Source organism: Embiotoca jacksoni, unplaced genomic scaffold (genome assembly GCF_022577435.1).
Source record: "Embiotoca jacksoni isolate LCO1_2020_lvr unplaced genomic scaffold, fEmbJac1.0.p SCAF_2, whole genome shotgun sequence".
In the NCBI taxonomy this organism is placed as follows: Eukaryota; Metazoa; Chordata; class Actinopteri; family Embiotocidae; genus Embiotoca; species Embiotoca jacksoni.
Genome location: NW_027185340.1, coordinates 4,985,616 through 4,999,307, shown reverse-complemented (window position 1 = coordinate 4,999,307; position 13,692 = coordinate 4,985,616). Strand labels below are relative to the sequence as shown.

General features: G+C 42.7%; 3 protein-coding genes across 7 annotated transcripts in view; 2 read left to right on the top strand and 1 right to left on the bottom strand.

The window, feature by feature from the left end:
* mgat4a (alpha-1,3-mannosyl-glycoprotein 4-beta-N-acetylglucosaminyltransferase A) overlaps positions 1–3,952 on the top strand; it is a 30,683-nt gene extending 26,731 nt beyond the window's left edge. The window contains exons 13-16 of the mRNA XM_069154134.1: positions 667–745; positions 1,081–1,141; positions 1,604–1,716; positions 1,841–3,952. Coding sequence (XP_069010235.1) covers positions 667–745; positions 1,081–1,141; positions 1,604–1,716; positions 1,841–1,867 — 280 coding nt within the window. The 3' untranslated portion in view covers positions 1,868–3,952. The remainder of the gene's footprint in view (positions 1–666; positions 746–1,080; positions 1,142–1,603; positions 1,717–1,840) is intronic.
* A 337-nt stretch (positions 3,953–4,289) lies between these two features.
* Positions 4,290–6,237, top strand: coa5 (cytochrome C oxidase assembly factor 5). Its single transcript, XM_069154142.1, has 3 exons — positions 4,290–4,646; positions 5,471–5,554; positions 5,851–6,237. The coding sequence occupies exons 1-3, from the start codon at positions 4,545–4,547 to the stop codon at positions 5,890–5,892; spliced, it is 228 nt and encodes a 75-aa protein (XP_069010243.1). The 5' UTR covers positions 4,290–4,544; the 3' UTR covers positions 5,893–6,237.
* Positions 6,238–6,246: 9 nt separating this feature from the next.
* Positions 6,247–13,540, bottom strand: LOC138201043 (inosine-uridine preferring nucleoside hydrolase). 5 transcript variants are annotated; one of them, XM_069154135.1, is made up of 8 exons: positions 12,923–13,540; positions 10,739–10,835; positions 8,861–8,990; positions 8,517–8,704; positions 7,928–8,107; positions 7,726–7,837; positions 7,087–7,223; positions 6,247–6,953 (listed from the first exon to the last, which is right to left on the bottom strand). In XM_069154135.1, the coding sequence occupies exons 1-8, from the start codon at positions 12,979–12,981 to the stop codon at positions 6,606–6,608; spliced, it is 1,251 nt and encodes a 416-aa protein (XP_069010236.1). In that variant the 5' UTR covers positions 12,982–13,540; the 3' UTR covers positions 6,247–6,605. The 5 variants fall into 5 exon arrangements, with proteins under 5 accessions (XP_069010236.1, XP_069010238.1, XP_069010239.1 ...); XM_069154137.1 differs by lacking the exon at positions 12,923–13,540 and adding an exon at positions 12,467–12,547; XM_069154138.1 differs by lacking the exon at positions 10,739–10,835 and having other exon boundaries at positions 12,923–13,021.
* Positions 13,541–13,692: the final 152 nt, after the last annotated feature.

Here is a 13,692-nt window from a genome sequence, read left to right as displayed (position 1 = left end):
ATGAAAAGGCAGAAATCATGGAATTTATAATATTCAGAATCTGTAGTTATGACTTGAATGAGATCTGAGAAGCACCAGCTTTGAGATTACTAACCAAATGTATCAAACTGATGTTAAAGCCATGATGACATGAAGTAGTTTTCATACTTTTGCATACCCAAAGTGGCACAGGTGGTGCAGTGGTTAGCATTGGTGCCTCACAGCAAAAAGATTTCTGGTTTGAATCTGAGCCTTTCTGTGTAGAGTCTGCATGTTCTCCCTGTGCCTGCGTGGGTTCTCTCCGGGTGCTCCGGTTTCCTCCCACCATCCAAAAACATGCACCTCAAATTAATTGGTGGTTCTACAAATAGGTGTGAATGAGAGCGTGAACGGTCTTTGTTTCCGTCTGTCTGTCCTTCGCACAAAAGTGAGCTGGGATAGGCTCCACTGTTCAGGATAATGCGGATATAGAGAATGGAAGGATGCATACCCAAATTCAGCTTCCTCATGGATATACTTTACATACAGCCCGCACTTAGTTTGACAGACTGTGTGTCTGTGTGACAGCTACCGGTGGGGGAGGGGAGGGGAAAGGGAGGGGGAGGGAGTGAGGGGGAGACGGGGACAGGGACAGAATCCTCGTCCATGGGTGAAAATATTAAAATTGATGCTTGATTTGATTGGCAGGTTCCTGTTTCGCAGTGGTAACCAGGAGCACCCTGGGGACAAGATCGAGAACACCACAGTGGAAATCCTGCCTGTCTCGGTAGGGAAACGCACACACACACACACACACACACACACCCCCACACCCCCACACACCCACACACCCACACCCTTCTCTGGTATGGTGTGCAAATAGCTCTGATTAGATTACATTGAGTGGTTGTAGCGCATTGATTATTGACAGGAATGCGAGCGTGACCGAATCGCTCGCTCTGCCAGAGATGATGCATTCTGACATTGCGATCCACACACTCGTAGTGGGAGAACAGCTGCCAACATCTGTTTGAATGCTGCGCAAATAAGCAATCATTACGATTTTAATTTGCATCTCACACTTTACTCCCCTGTCCGTCTGTCACCCTCTTCATATGTCAGGAAACTGGACTGCAGATGAAAGACAAGTACAAGCGAACTGAGGATCGCTTTTACAGGCTCGGTGAGTGAATTTGACGGTCTCTTAGTCCTACGTATGTGTGCAAACACTCCAACATCACGATCAGATTACGCACTCGCGCTGATGGTGCCTACAGTGATGTGTGAATTTGCTCAAGGAGCATGAAATGTTCTCAGTCACTTCTTATTGTTATCCCTTCTAGTTTTCATCTTAAGTTTTCTTCTTCCTCCAACTCTTCCTTCCTTATTCTTTGTTTATTCAGAGATTTTTTTTTCTAAATAGCTTTATGGTTTTTAATTTTTTTTATTGTTCCTAATAAAAACAGTGTTTAAGAAAAGCTGTGAAAATCAATGAATGCTTCTAAGTAATCTTTCACTTTTATGTGCTTCTCACTTGAGCACTTAGCCGACTGGTAAATGACTGGCCATATACTGGCCCAATAAATGTGTTTTATGGCCTTTCATATGTGCTTTTGATTGTGTGTGTGTGCGTGTTTAAACACAGGTCAGTTTGAGAAGGGTGTGGCAGAAGGGGCTGTAGATCCTTCCTTCAATCCTGTCCTGGCACTTCGGCTTTCAGTACTCAAGGACTCTGCCGTGTGGGCCATCCTCAGTGAAGTAAGCCAGTCACACGCCTTTTCATCTGCTGTCCAGTGCATAATAATTACCACTCGCTCCAGATGCATGCTGCCGCCTTGTTTTGATGCAGTAACGCATGTTGTGCTCTGCTCTCTCCCTGCAGATACATATAAAGAGGATAACTGGCTGACTGTTCTGGAGGGGGTACATGAATCATGGCCCTTGAGGGACCAAAATCTCCTAGACTGCTTACGCAGGGCCTTTGGCACCTAGCAACCAGCAGTGAAGTCATTAGAGTCCACTAGAGTTGCTCATCTGAGCTTGTCTGAGGAACGCCACCTCTCTGTCCCCACTCCTCCTAATGTACCTTATTATTTTTGCTTCTCGATATCCCCCTTTTCTTTCTGCATCTCTCCCTTCACTCTTGTGCTCTTCATTTGTTTGTGAGAATGTGAATACTACTGTCTGAAGAACAACAGCGGAGTGCGCGAAGACATCGGTTCCCAGCTCTGGCTCTCAAAGTGACTGTTTTGTTCAGCAGCTTTGAAAACAATCAGAAAATTCCTGGACAATAAGAGGTTGAATTATCACATCTGGGGAAAACCAGTCACCTGGCCACTGGTGTAGATGCTGCCAAACCCTTCTCTGCTACTCGATGCTGCCACCTCTGGGCAAACTGGGGCATTGCACTGTCACTAGCGCCTCAGCAAAGCCCCTGATGATCAAGAATGTTGTCATCACTTAATGGCCAGTTGCTCTCTGTTCTCGGCGGAGAGGACGGAGCTCTAGATCAACACCAGCCCAAACAAAAATGTTTTCCTCACTCCGAGAGTATTGTAGGCCACATTTCAAGTACTCTACTCGTCCTGAAAGACAAACTCAGGATGAAGTTACTGTTCCAAAATCCTGCCTGTAGCCATTGGCCAGTATCAGTGGTAACTAGTCCATCAAGAAACAATTACCGTACCATGACACCATATCTATTACACCTCTTGTCTGACAGGCTGTGTATGACCTCAGTGTCCATTTATAGTAAACCAATCGGACTTTGCCTTGGCACCGTTTTCCTGAAGGAATATATTGTTATATTGATATATTATTACAACTATGATTGACGATCTATGAAGGTGATTTAATTTATTTGAAATAAATCTTTAATTTGTACAAGAGCTAAAATATATTTTTATTCTACTAAAGAGATGTTTATGGTAATTTAGTGTTTTTATGTACTTTTGTGGGTTTTTTTTTTTGTTTATTTTCTAAATTGCTATTTTACATTTTATTTTCATTCAATCAGTTACTTGCAAATTACCTGCTGGTGCGAGTAGCTCAATTCAGTCTGTTACAGTTTTCCTTTTGATTTGAAAGCAGAATGTTATAACTGAAACACTGCTTGAAAACTGAATGATAGTACAGTTGTGGTTCGATTCTGTTGATGTGGGTCAAAATTGGGAAAAAAAAAATGTGCCTTATATCCAGGTCCCTTGAAATTGTCCCAGCAATATTAATTCAATTTGTTCCCTCTCACTTTTTGTCTACACATTGATTGCTGGATGTACTAATATTTTGAAAATAACACACACACAGTCCGGTTAGTGGTTGGATTTCCAGAACAATCTATCTCTGTGTTATGCTGAGTGGAAGCGGTAAACCAGGCGGGTTTGTACCAGATCACCATCTGAAGCAGCGGGATTTGCACTGCTTTTTCACTTTTTTGTTTTACAATCACATCAGTCATCATTGTACCTACCTTTTCCATGGTTTTGTCCATGCACGCATTTCTTTATTTGATTGGACAGAATCTAATGACTACTGATCATTGCAGAGGGCACCAATGATTGTGTTCTGAGTGGAAGATATTTTTAAGTGAACCCTCCCTTGTTTTAATTTTTTTTTTTTTTTTTTGTGGTTTATTGAAGGGGATAGTGAAGTGCCTATTGATGGATTAATATGAATTGGGACAATATGTGTTAACCATGCTTGTTCATATGCATGATTATTGTTTGTAATTTATAAACAATGTCTTTTTGTTTGGATCAGAGCAGGCTCCTCTACCCCCTGATCCAAACCATCTACACTAGAGCTGTACTCAAATCAATTCTTGTAATTGGGAGAAGATGGAGAGCAGGCCACTTTACATGGTGTTGTTTTTCCGAAGGGGAAGGGGCGGTGCCCCTTTCCTGTATCCACATACAAACTGAAACTTGAATGCATGAAAACGGCATGAAATGGTCTTGTGATCCTCGGGATCGCCCTGCTGCGTTTTGCAGGACAGCGAACAGGACAGAAAAAAAAACAAAGGAACTCTGGCCTTGCTCCGCAACCCCCCCCCCCCCCCCCCCCCCCCCCCCCAGCACCCATCAGTTCATGTGCCTTCATCGTGTACATGTGTATGCCTGACTGATGATTTCTGCATCATTTTTCATGGACATCTTGGAAATAAATGAGAAAAATTGTTAGAAGTCATGGCCATTTTTGTGTTGTGATTTTTTTTTTTTGTTTGTTTGTTCTACTTTCATGCCATCTGCATTCCTCAGGTTTGATTTCAAAGTAGCTCGGAGGTAACAGGCTGCAAACTTAAAAAATAAAAAATCAAGTAAGCACAGCCTGTTAGCCGCTCACAAATGGATGATTTGTTTTCAATACGTGGAAAAAAAAACTACAAGCGATCCCAGCATGCACATCTTCGCGTCAAGCACTTCCGTTTCCGCCCCCCCCCCCCTCATCATGCCGTTTCAGAAACATGGTGGCTCGCAGCTTTCATAACAACCTCGATGGCACTTATTTGATCACGAGCATGTTCCTGCGCCTGTGAGTTCATCAGAAAGACGGCGTTGGTGTTAAAGTGCATTCAGAAAAAAAAAAAAATGCCGAAATATTACGAAGACAAAGAGGAGGACAACCGAGCCTGCGCCGGAGTCAGAGAGGACTTCAAGGCATGTCTCCTTCAACACGACTGTGTGGTGAAGGTAGGTTACACTAACCTGGCTGAACATGAACCTAAACATGCCAATTTTATATTATACGCGTTACGTTTTTGTCTCGAGGCTCTTTTTATTTTTATTTTTATTTTTTTTAAACGACAGTGTTGACTCATCTTGCAGCTCCCAGATGAACCGCCTCAGCTGATCGTGTGTTGGCTCACTTGCTATTCGCCATGTCGGTAAACAAGTGTCTACTTAAACATGCCAACTACAAGTTACAAGACCTGTTTTGTTTGTTTATTTGTTTTCTTGAAGACCAATTCGTGCACAGTACAAAATCACCTTTTTAATTTTTTTTTTTTTTTTTAAATTTTTTTATGAGAGCTGATAAACCTTTTTTGTTTATTTTTGTTTCAGTGTTAAACGTTTTTTTTTTTTGTACAAACTGTTGACAGCATTTGAAAAGATAAACTGTCAATTTAATGTGATTTTTTTTTTTCCAGTCACAGATTTTAATTATATATATATATATAAAAAAAAAAATGTCAAGCTTAACTTGCTATCCATGAAACTGTACTTAATACATTGTAGGTGATGGTTTCAGTACTACTTTCATTTTAAACACACTCTGTGTCCCTAACGGAGACACAGCTGGAAGCTGTTCGGTGATCCACCGGATCAGTGACCGGCAGTGTTGGTTAGGTTTAGGCATTGGAGGAGTGAGATTGATGTTGTAAGAACATCTGGGCAGGTTACCAGTTCCAGTAAAACACCGGCTGCGGTTGTGGTCATGATGTTATGATGCTGGAGAGCACATTTTAACTGCAGAAAAAGCTCCCTGCTTTCTAACTGGTTTCTTAATTTCTCAGGAGGGAAAGATGCCCAGCGAGTGTCTGAAGGAAGGCCACTGCAAAGCCCTGCATACAACCTTCTTCGAGTGCAAGAGGTCGATGGTGAGTCCGACCTAATTACATCGCAGTTATCAATGAAATTGTGCAACTAAAAACGTGCCCGTGACGCATCAAAGGAAGAGTCGACTGATGTGCAGAAACATTTGGTGGGAATTAGAGTGACGATAACAGGAAATGATTCATCTTCCTCTTTCCTGATCCCACCACAAGCATAAAGAAACTGACATTTTGTCAAACACAAATGTTGAAAAAAAAAAAAAAAAAAAAAATCAAATAGACCTTAACTCATGTCTGAAGCTGTGTTGTAAAGACTGAGCGATTTGTTTCTCTGTGTGCAGCTGGACACGAGGTCGAGATTCAGAGGACGAAAAGGATACTGAGGAACCAAGTGAGCGCTGAAGGATGCAGCCGCGTGGTTGAGTGAAAGCTGCATGAGCTCCTGGAAACCATGGTAACGATTGAAATCAAAGCGGCTGCTCGTGTGCCGGTGTGTTCAGCCGAAGGACGACAAAACACAAAAAAGAACTATCCACACTGACCCAAAGCAGGATTGTCAAGTCGTCGACAACATGCAAGGATGTGAAAATAGAAAGCTACGACTCTGACGGAGCTTTGAACTTCTTGACTCGTTGAATTTTTTGTTTTTTTCTGAGTGAACATGTGTGGTGTGTAATTAAAAAAAAAAAAAAAAAAATGTAAATAAAGATACAAATTAATCAAATGTACAGCAAGGGTTTCTATTGAAATTTTAATGAGGCACTATTATGAAAAATACAAACATTTCTAGTTTATTATTAAAAATACATTTTTACGATGCAGTCATCACACGATTGAGGTGTACATATGGAATAATTAGTAAAAGAATTGTCCAAAAATAGTTTTCAGTCAGCTCTAGTAGCTTTTGAAATGTACAGTATGAGGGTTTATCACTAAAAATGGTATTTGTGCAGAGAAATTACTATCTGAGTTGCAAGAACCTGTTTTTTTTTTTTTTTTTAGACACAACTCCATTAAAAAAAACCAAAAAAAACCAACCTTCAGATCAAAAATATGTGGACGGCTCACCATTATCTCCACAGTACATTCAGAGCTGTTATTTCAGAGCATCTGTCATCATTTGCTCGAACTTCTCCATGTCCACCTTCTTCAGGATAAAAGCCTTGTGCCTCTTCTTCAGAAAACCCGCAGTGTCCACTATCATCATGCCTCTGGTGTGCGTTCCCGTCAGCTCCACGCTGACCGGGTAACAGTCGCTCTCCACGACGAACGAATCGTCTACGGCGGCCGCCATGGCGTACGAGTCGCAGGACACGAAGCCTGTGCCGGCGACAAACTCCTTCTCAAAGCGTTCGCTGCGGGACACCTCGAAGCTGTGGCGGAAGATCCGCGCCATGAAGCGAGCTTTGTCGGTGTCCTGCGCCAGCCAGGCTTCACAGAAGTCCTGCAGAGGTGGAAACGAGAGAAGCTGCAGGGTTTTTCTGTGGTCTCGCGTCGGTGCGTGGGACATTTTTAAATGTGCGGTTATGACTTCCACGAATCTAATGTGAAAAAACTGAATGTTGAAAAGCATTTACCCAAGACAGCTTGCTGTAGCAGGTGAACTCCCAGCAGGCCAAGTAGGTCGGACACTGGTAGTCGTTCAGCACGATGTACGCAGCTTCTGGATCGGCTGCAAAGTTGAACTCGCCGCAAACTGTCGTGTTTCCTCGAGCTGCATTACAGGAGGTAGAAAAAAATAATTAACACTAAACTAATTACACCACAATAACAAACACTGAGTTTACAGTTTATTATTTTCATTATTGATTAATCCTTACTAGATTAACTGATTCATCTTTTCGTCTGCAGTGAAAAATATTGAAATATAAAAATGTGCTTGTTTGGTCTGGCTAACAGTCTTAAAGTCAAAGATATTCAGTTTAAAATAATATGGAGCAGAGAGGAGATCAACTGGGGAACCAGATGACGTTTGAGAAAAACAAATAACCGATTTATCGACTGATAGTTTCATCTCTTGTCATCGGAGGTTTAACGACAGCTGCCATTTTCATACTGTAGAATATGCACAGCATTTAGTTTTCAACACCACAGAAGTGAGATGAGACAGTAGACTAGTAGCTCTTAGAAGGGGCCGAGTCATTTCTGGGCAAACAGGTAATTACAGTATTAAAAGAAAGCCTTTCTTCCCAAAGTGTTGCTGGTGTTTTACTAACATTCAGTGTTGCCTCCCATGATGTAGAGCCCTCGGAGTTTGCTCGGTAGAGATGGATCCATCCTCACAGCCAGAGCCAAGTTGGTGAGGGGTGCCATGGCAACCAGCGATATCTTGGAAACGCACCCAGACTTAGGTCATGCAAAAAGCACATACACACTACATGCAGTTTATATACACGCGTCTCTTCCCCCGTCTCTCACCTCTCCCGGGTTCGCGTTAATAATCCTGATCATAGCCGACACAGCGCCCTCCTTCTGAACCAGGTCCAGACCAGGAGGGTTGGGGTCCGGGGCGTCTCCGAGACCGTCCTGCCCGTGGAAGTCTGCTGCACTGATGCTGTTCCCGATGATCGGCTTAGCGGCACCTTTAAACACTGGAATCTGAAGAAGAAGAAGAAGAGGAGCACACCAGTCGATAATCAAACACACCACAAGTTACAAATCTGTTCTGCTGTTGTTAACGCACACCTTCAATAATGATTTCTAATTTTATGCAACCATGGATGGATTGATTGCTGAATTATGCCTCCTGATGCTATGCAGCCATTGATCTTATTCACACAACTCAAAAGTTTTCGACCGAAGCTAACTGAGCTCCGTCCGGTCGTCCAGTTCTCGGATCAAGTCATGTGTCCTGAAGAATAACAACCCGCTGTCAGGCAGTTTTATAAACGGCACCCGGACTGTCACATGATGGCAGGAAATTCCAAATCATGTTATGCAAAGCTCTGAAGAGCAACACGAGTGATTGACTGCGCTGGACGGAGAGTCCCACCAGCTCTTCGCTCACCTCCAGTTTGTTGCAGGCTTGCAGAACCCGCAGCGTGTTCTTGCACACATTCTCCACTGTGGTGTTTCCGTGCACACAGGTGATGGCCAGGAGCTCCACGTTGGGTGCGGCCAGCGCCAGCATGATGGCCTGAGCATCGTCCACACCGCAGTCCACGTCCACCAGCAGCTTCTTGCTCATCCTGGAGCCTGCAGAGCACAGACCTTAGTTCAGTACGGACACACCACAGCCACTGCTTACCTGTCCGGTCAGCGATTCAGCCACACAGCAAACCAGCAAACTGAGTGCACAGATGTGTTCATCTAATACTGAGAAATCATAGGAAATGATTTACCGAGACCTACCTACAGCTGAGTAAACAGACGATCTATAGTGTGCTCCTGTCACTGACGGGAAGCAACGATGCACAGCAGAGAACAACCTTTGAGCAGAAGGGAAGGAGAACTGAATGCAAAGTGGCCTGAGAGGGAGGAGCTGTCGAGAAAAAGAGTGAATATTTAATCTACTTCAAAGTCATCCAACAGTGAATCAAATAAATCTACAGTCTCTTGTGGAATCCTGTTGAGGCAGTGTTTCCCCAACTGTTACAAACTGTAGTTTATTGTATTTACACAAGTCATACATTTCAAACCGTATGGAAGTACAGAAGCTGTAAAATGTTATGCGCATAGCTTCATTTATATTGTAGGCACTTATTCTATTCTATTATTCTTGCGCAGGTAGCATTTCAATGTCGCAGCTAATCTGCAAAATAGCAATACATTAATTAAAACTGCAAGCAGTGATATAAGTATCCTCACTCTCTCACCCCAACCGGTCGAGGCAGATGGCCGCCCACCTCTGAGCCCGGTTCTGTCGGAGGTTTCTTCCTGTTAAGAGGGAGTTTTTCCTTCCCTCTGTTGGAGGTTTTTCTCCCTTAAAGAGGAGTTTTTTTCCCCTCCCAGCTTATGTGTGAATTGCTGAATTGTTGGGTTTCTCTGTATAATATTGTAAAGTCTTGCTGTAAGGACTTTAATGTGTTAAGTGCCGTGAAATAACTTATGTTGTGATTTGGCGCTATATAAATAAAGTTGAATTGAATTGAATTTTAGAATTGATTTTAAGATTTTGTTGATCACTTCTAAGGCCGGCCTGGGTCTTACCCCGACCTACATTATTGAAATGTTAGCCCCGTATGAACCAACTCGCAGCCTTAGATAACCTGGTGGGCCCCTCCTGGCCATTCCAAAGTCGAAACTTAAAAAAATATTTTTGCTATTAGGATCCCTCGACTTTGGCACGACCTACCTGAGGAGATAAGGCTTTCAGAATCATTAACTTCCTTTAAATCACTTCTTAAAACCCATTTTTATAGAATTGCTTTTAAGTGATGTCGTCCTTTTATGCAGTTCTTTTGTTCCCCTGTTTTTGTTTGTTTATTTTATTCATTTATTTATTTGTTTGTTTTCTATTCCATTTGCTCATTTTGGTTATTTGTTTGGTTTTCTTGTATTCATTACCTTTATGGTTTGGTCTTTTTTGCCTCCTGTTTTCTTAAATGTTTACCGGTATTGACGTTATGTATGACTATGCTTTGCTTCTCTGTAGAGCACTTTGTAAACTCTGTTTTTAAAGGTGCGATATAAATAAAGTTATTATTATTATTGTTGTTATAAAGTACAATGTGTAAGAATCGCCCAAAATGGCGACTAAATTCAAAATGGTGTATCAACTTTCACGAGTTTTTGAATATGATAAAACCTCCAAAAAGGCAAATCACTTTGAGAAGAATAATAATAAGGAACGAGAGAAAGAAAAATAATTCCTTGACAAACAATAGGGCTTTCGCACCATCGGTGCTCGGGCCCTAATAAGGAATGAGAAAAATAATTCCTTGAATAACAATATCAATGTCACAAGGACAGATACAGGAGGTCGTTCCTGCCCACTGCAATAAGACTGTACAATAACTCACCTCTGGCAAAATCCCTCACACAACAATAACACTGTTGGTTGTCTGTTTTCTTGTTTGTTTAAATCTTTGCACTATTGTTTAGTTAGTTTTAATTTAATTATTCAATTTTATTTTATTGTATATACCGTGCATTTTTATATTTTTTTACTGTTGTTTTATTGCTTTCCTGTACCTATAAGGCTGCCATAGTGAAAATTTTTTCCCCTTGTGGGATTAATAAAGTAACTCTCTCTCTCTCTCTCTCTCTCTCTCTCTGTCTCTCTCTCACCTCTGTCCTGATCCTTCTAGACCAGGGGTGACAAACATACGGATCCGGCTGGATCCGGCACACCAGGGGGTCCAGCTCGGCCCGCCGGATGACTTTGCTAAGTGTGAAAATTACAGAAAGACATAAATTGCATTTCTATGAGAATATGGAGGTTTATGAGTACAAACGTTTTGTAATTTTTTTTAATCGATCCAGTAATTGCTTCAAAAACAGCGTAAATGCGACGTCTGCTCCGGACGCAGCAGCGCTCGCTGCTCGCTTTGTGACGCGTTTGACGTCAAACGCGTCACAAAGCGAGGGAATCTGCAGAGGAGAGCCCAGGCAGATAAACAGTGGGCTGATGTCTGAGTTTTTGGTCATTATGTTTCTAGTTTGTTGTAGAAAGACCTTAAAATAGGGTTTATCATCCAAAAGCCTTCACCGATGATTTAAACATAGAGAAATATTGTCGTTATTATGCTATGATTTTACTGGTCTGGCCCACTTGAGATCAAAGTGGGCAGCATGTGGCCCCTTAACTAAAATGAGTTTGACACCCCTGTTCTAGACCTTTCTGCTGCATTTGACACAGTGAACCACCAGATCCTTCTTTCCTCCCTTCAGGACCTCGGTGTCTCAGGCTCTGCTCTCTCCCTGTTCTCATCCTACCTCAACGACTTCACCTACCGGGTAACTTGGAGAGGATCTGTGTCTGAACCTTGTCCTCTCACTACTGGTGTCCCTCAAGGCTCCGTCCTGGGTCCTCTCCTCTTCTCTCTGTACACCAACTCTCTCGGCTCTGTCATTCACTCGCATGGCTTTTCCTACCACAGCTATGCTGATGACACCCAACTGATCCTCTCTTTTCCCCGATCTGAAACACAGGTAGCAGCACGAATCTCTGCCTGTCTGACTGACATCTCTCAGTGGATGTCCTCACACCACCTGAAAATCAACCTCGACAAGACCGAACTGCTCTTCCTTCCAGGGAAAGACTCTCCCACCCTCGACCTGACTACTACCTTGGACAACTCTGTTTTATCCCCGACCCTGACTGCTAGGAACCTCGGTGACACTCGACAGTCAACTCTCTCTTTCTGCCAACATCGCTGCAACAACACGTTCCTGTAGATACATGCTGCACAACGTCAGGAGAATACGTCCTCTTCTCACTCAGAAGGCGGCGCAGGTTCTGGTCCAGGTTCTGGTCCAGGTTCTGGTCATCTCACATCTGGACAACTGTAACTCCCTCCTGGCAGGTCTACCTGTTAGTGCCATCCGACCTCTGCAGGTCATCCAGAATGCAGCAGCTCGACTGGTCTTTAACCTCCCGAAATACACTCACACTACTCTGCTCCTCCTCCTCCTCCTCCTCCTCCTCTTCCTCCTCCTCCTCCTCCCTTCACTGGTTACCAGTAGCCGCCCGCATCAGTTTCAAAACATTGGTACTTGCGTACCATGCTGTGAACAGATTGGGTCCAGTCTACATCCAGGACATGGTCCAACCTTACATCCCAGCCTGCTCCCTCCGCTCCTCTGCTTCTACCAATCGGCTTGTTGCTCCTCACTGAGATAAACACTACAAAATCACGACTGTTTGCTGTCCTGGCTCCTAAATGATGGAATGAGCTCCCCACCGACATCAGGACAGCGGAAACTGTGTACATCTTCCGCCGCAAACTAAAAACACACCTCTTCCGACTTTACCTTGAACAATAGAACTTTAGTAGCACTTAAAATGACACTTACTGGTAGAACTTTGTAGTTTGGCTTTCTTGAAGAAATTGTATTTTCTTGATTCCTGTTGTTCTGGGTTTTGTACCCTCGTGGTTGAAATGCACTTATTGTAAGTCGCTTTGGATAAAAGAGTCAGCTAAATGAAATGTAATGTAATGTAATGTAATAGGGCTTTCGCACCATCGGTGCTCGGGCACTAATAAGGAACGAGTAAAATAATCCCTTGAATAACAATAGGGCTTTCGCACCATCGGTGCTCGGGCACTAAATAGCCGAATTAGTCTACGTTTTGCATGTAAAAACTGAAACTAAATCCAGTAAAAAAAAAAAAAAACTACAATAAACTACATTTGTGGTCAACAGAAACACAACACAGCAGCTATTAGAGATAAATTAGGACTATGTATGTATGTATGTAATAAAAGCTGAGTCCGTATCAACCTTCAACCGACCGCGGCTCCGTCTCACCTGCAGACAGATCTCCTGAAGACTTGAGACGTCGCTGCACGTCCAACAATCCTGGCCATGCAGAGAGCTGGACAGCTGAGAGGAGCACGACGCGAGGAGGTCTCACTCTGACGGAAAAACCGCGCACCACACGCCACGACGAGAAGGACTGGACAGAGCGGTGTTTGACAACGTTACCACGTCACGTCTGAAATCACGCACGAGACTTCCAACAGCGTCTGAATAAAAAAAAATATTAAAAAAAAAATTAAGTCAGTGTTTAAGTCTCCCTGGTTTGACCGTTAAGATGCGTCTTCTCGCTACTAAACAATCTATGTCGTCATTTCCGGTGATAGCCTTATTAGTGACACGCAGATTGGTTTCTTGTGAAAAGTGTCTAAATCAGAAAAGCCCATCTATAATTTTCTTTTCAATAATTATCACCGACTAAATCATTCTGCACAGTGATGGTCCTGCTTCCAAAACACAAACCATGATGTTAAATTTAATTCAGAGGTGCCAAAATTCTTTCTACCGAAGGGTCAGATAATACATGTGTGTAATTACATTTCATTAAAATGTAATATATTGTACACAAAATGTAAAATAGAATTTTAAAATAAAATGTTTTAGAATAATTAAAATACTACTCGTTGATCTGCGTAATAGTAATTTTTATTATTTTGCATTATCCAAAACAGAATTTTTCTCTTGTCAGTGTGTCACTGCCTCGATCTCTCATCTTGACTGGCAGCCGAGAGTTAGTGACATAGGACCCGCTATACTACACA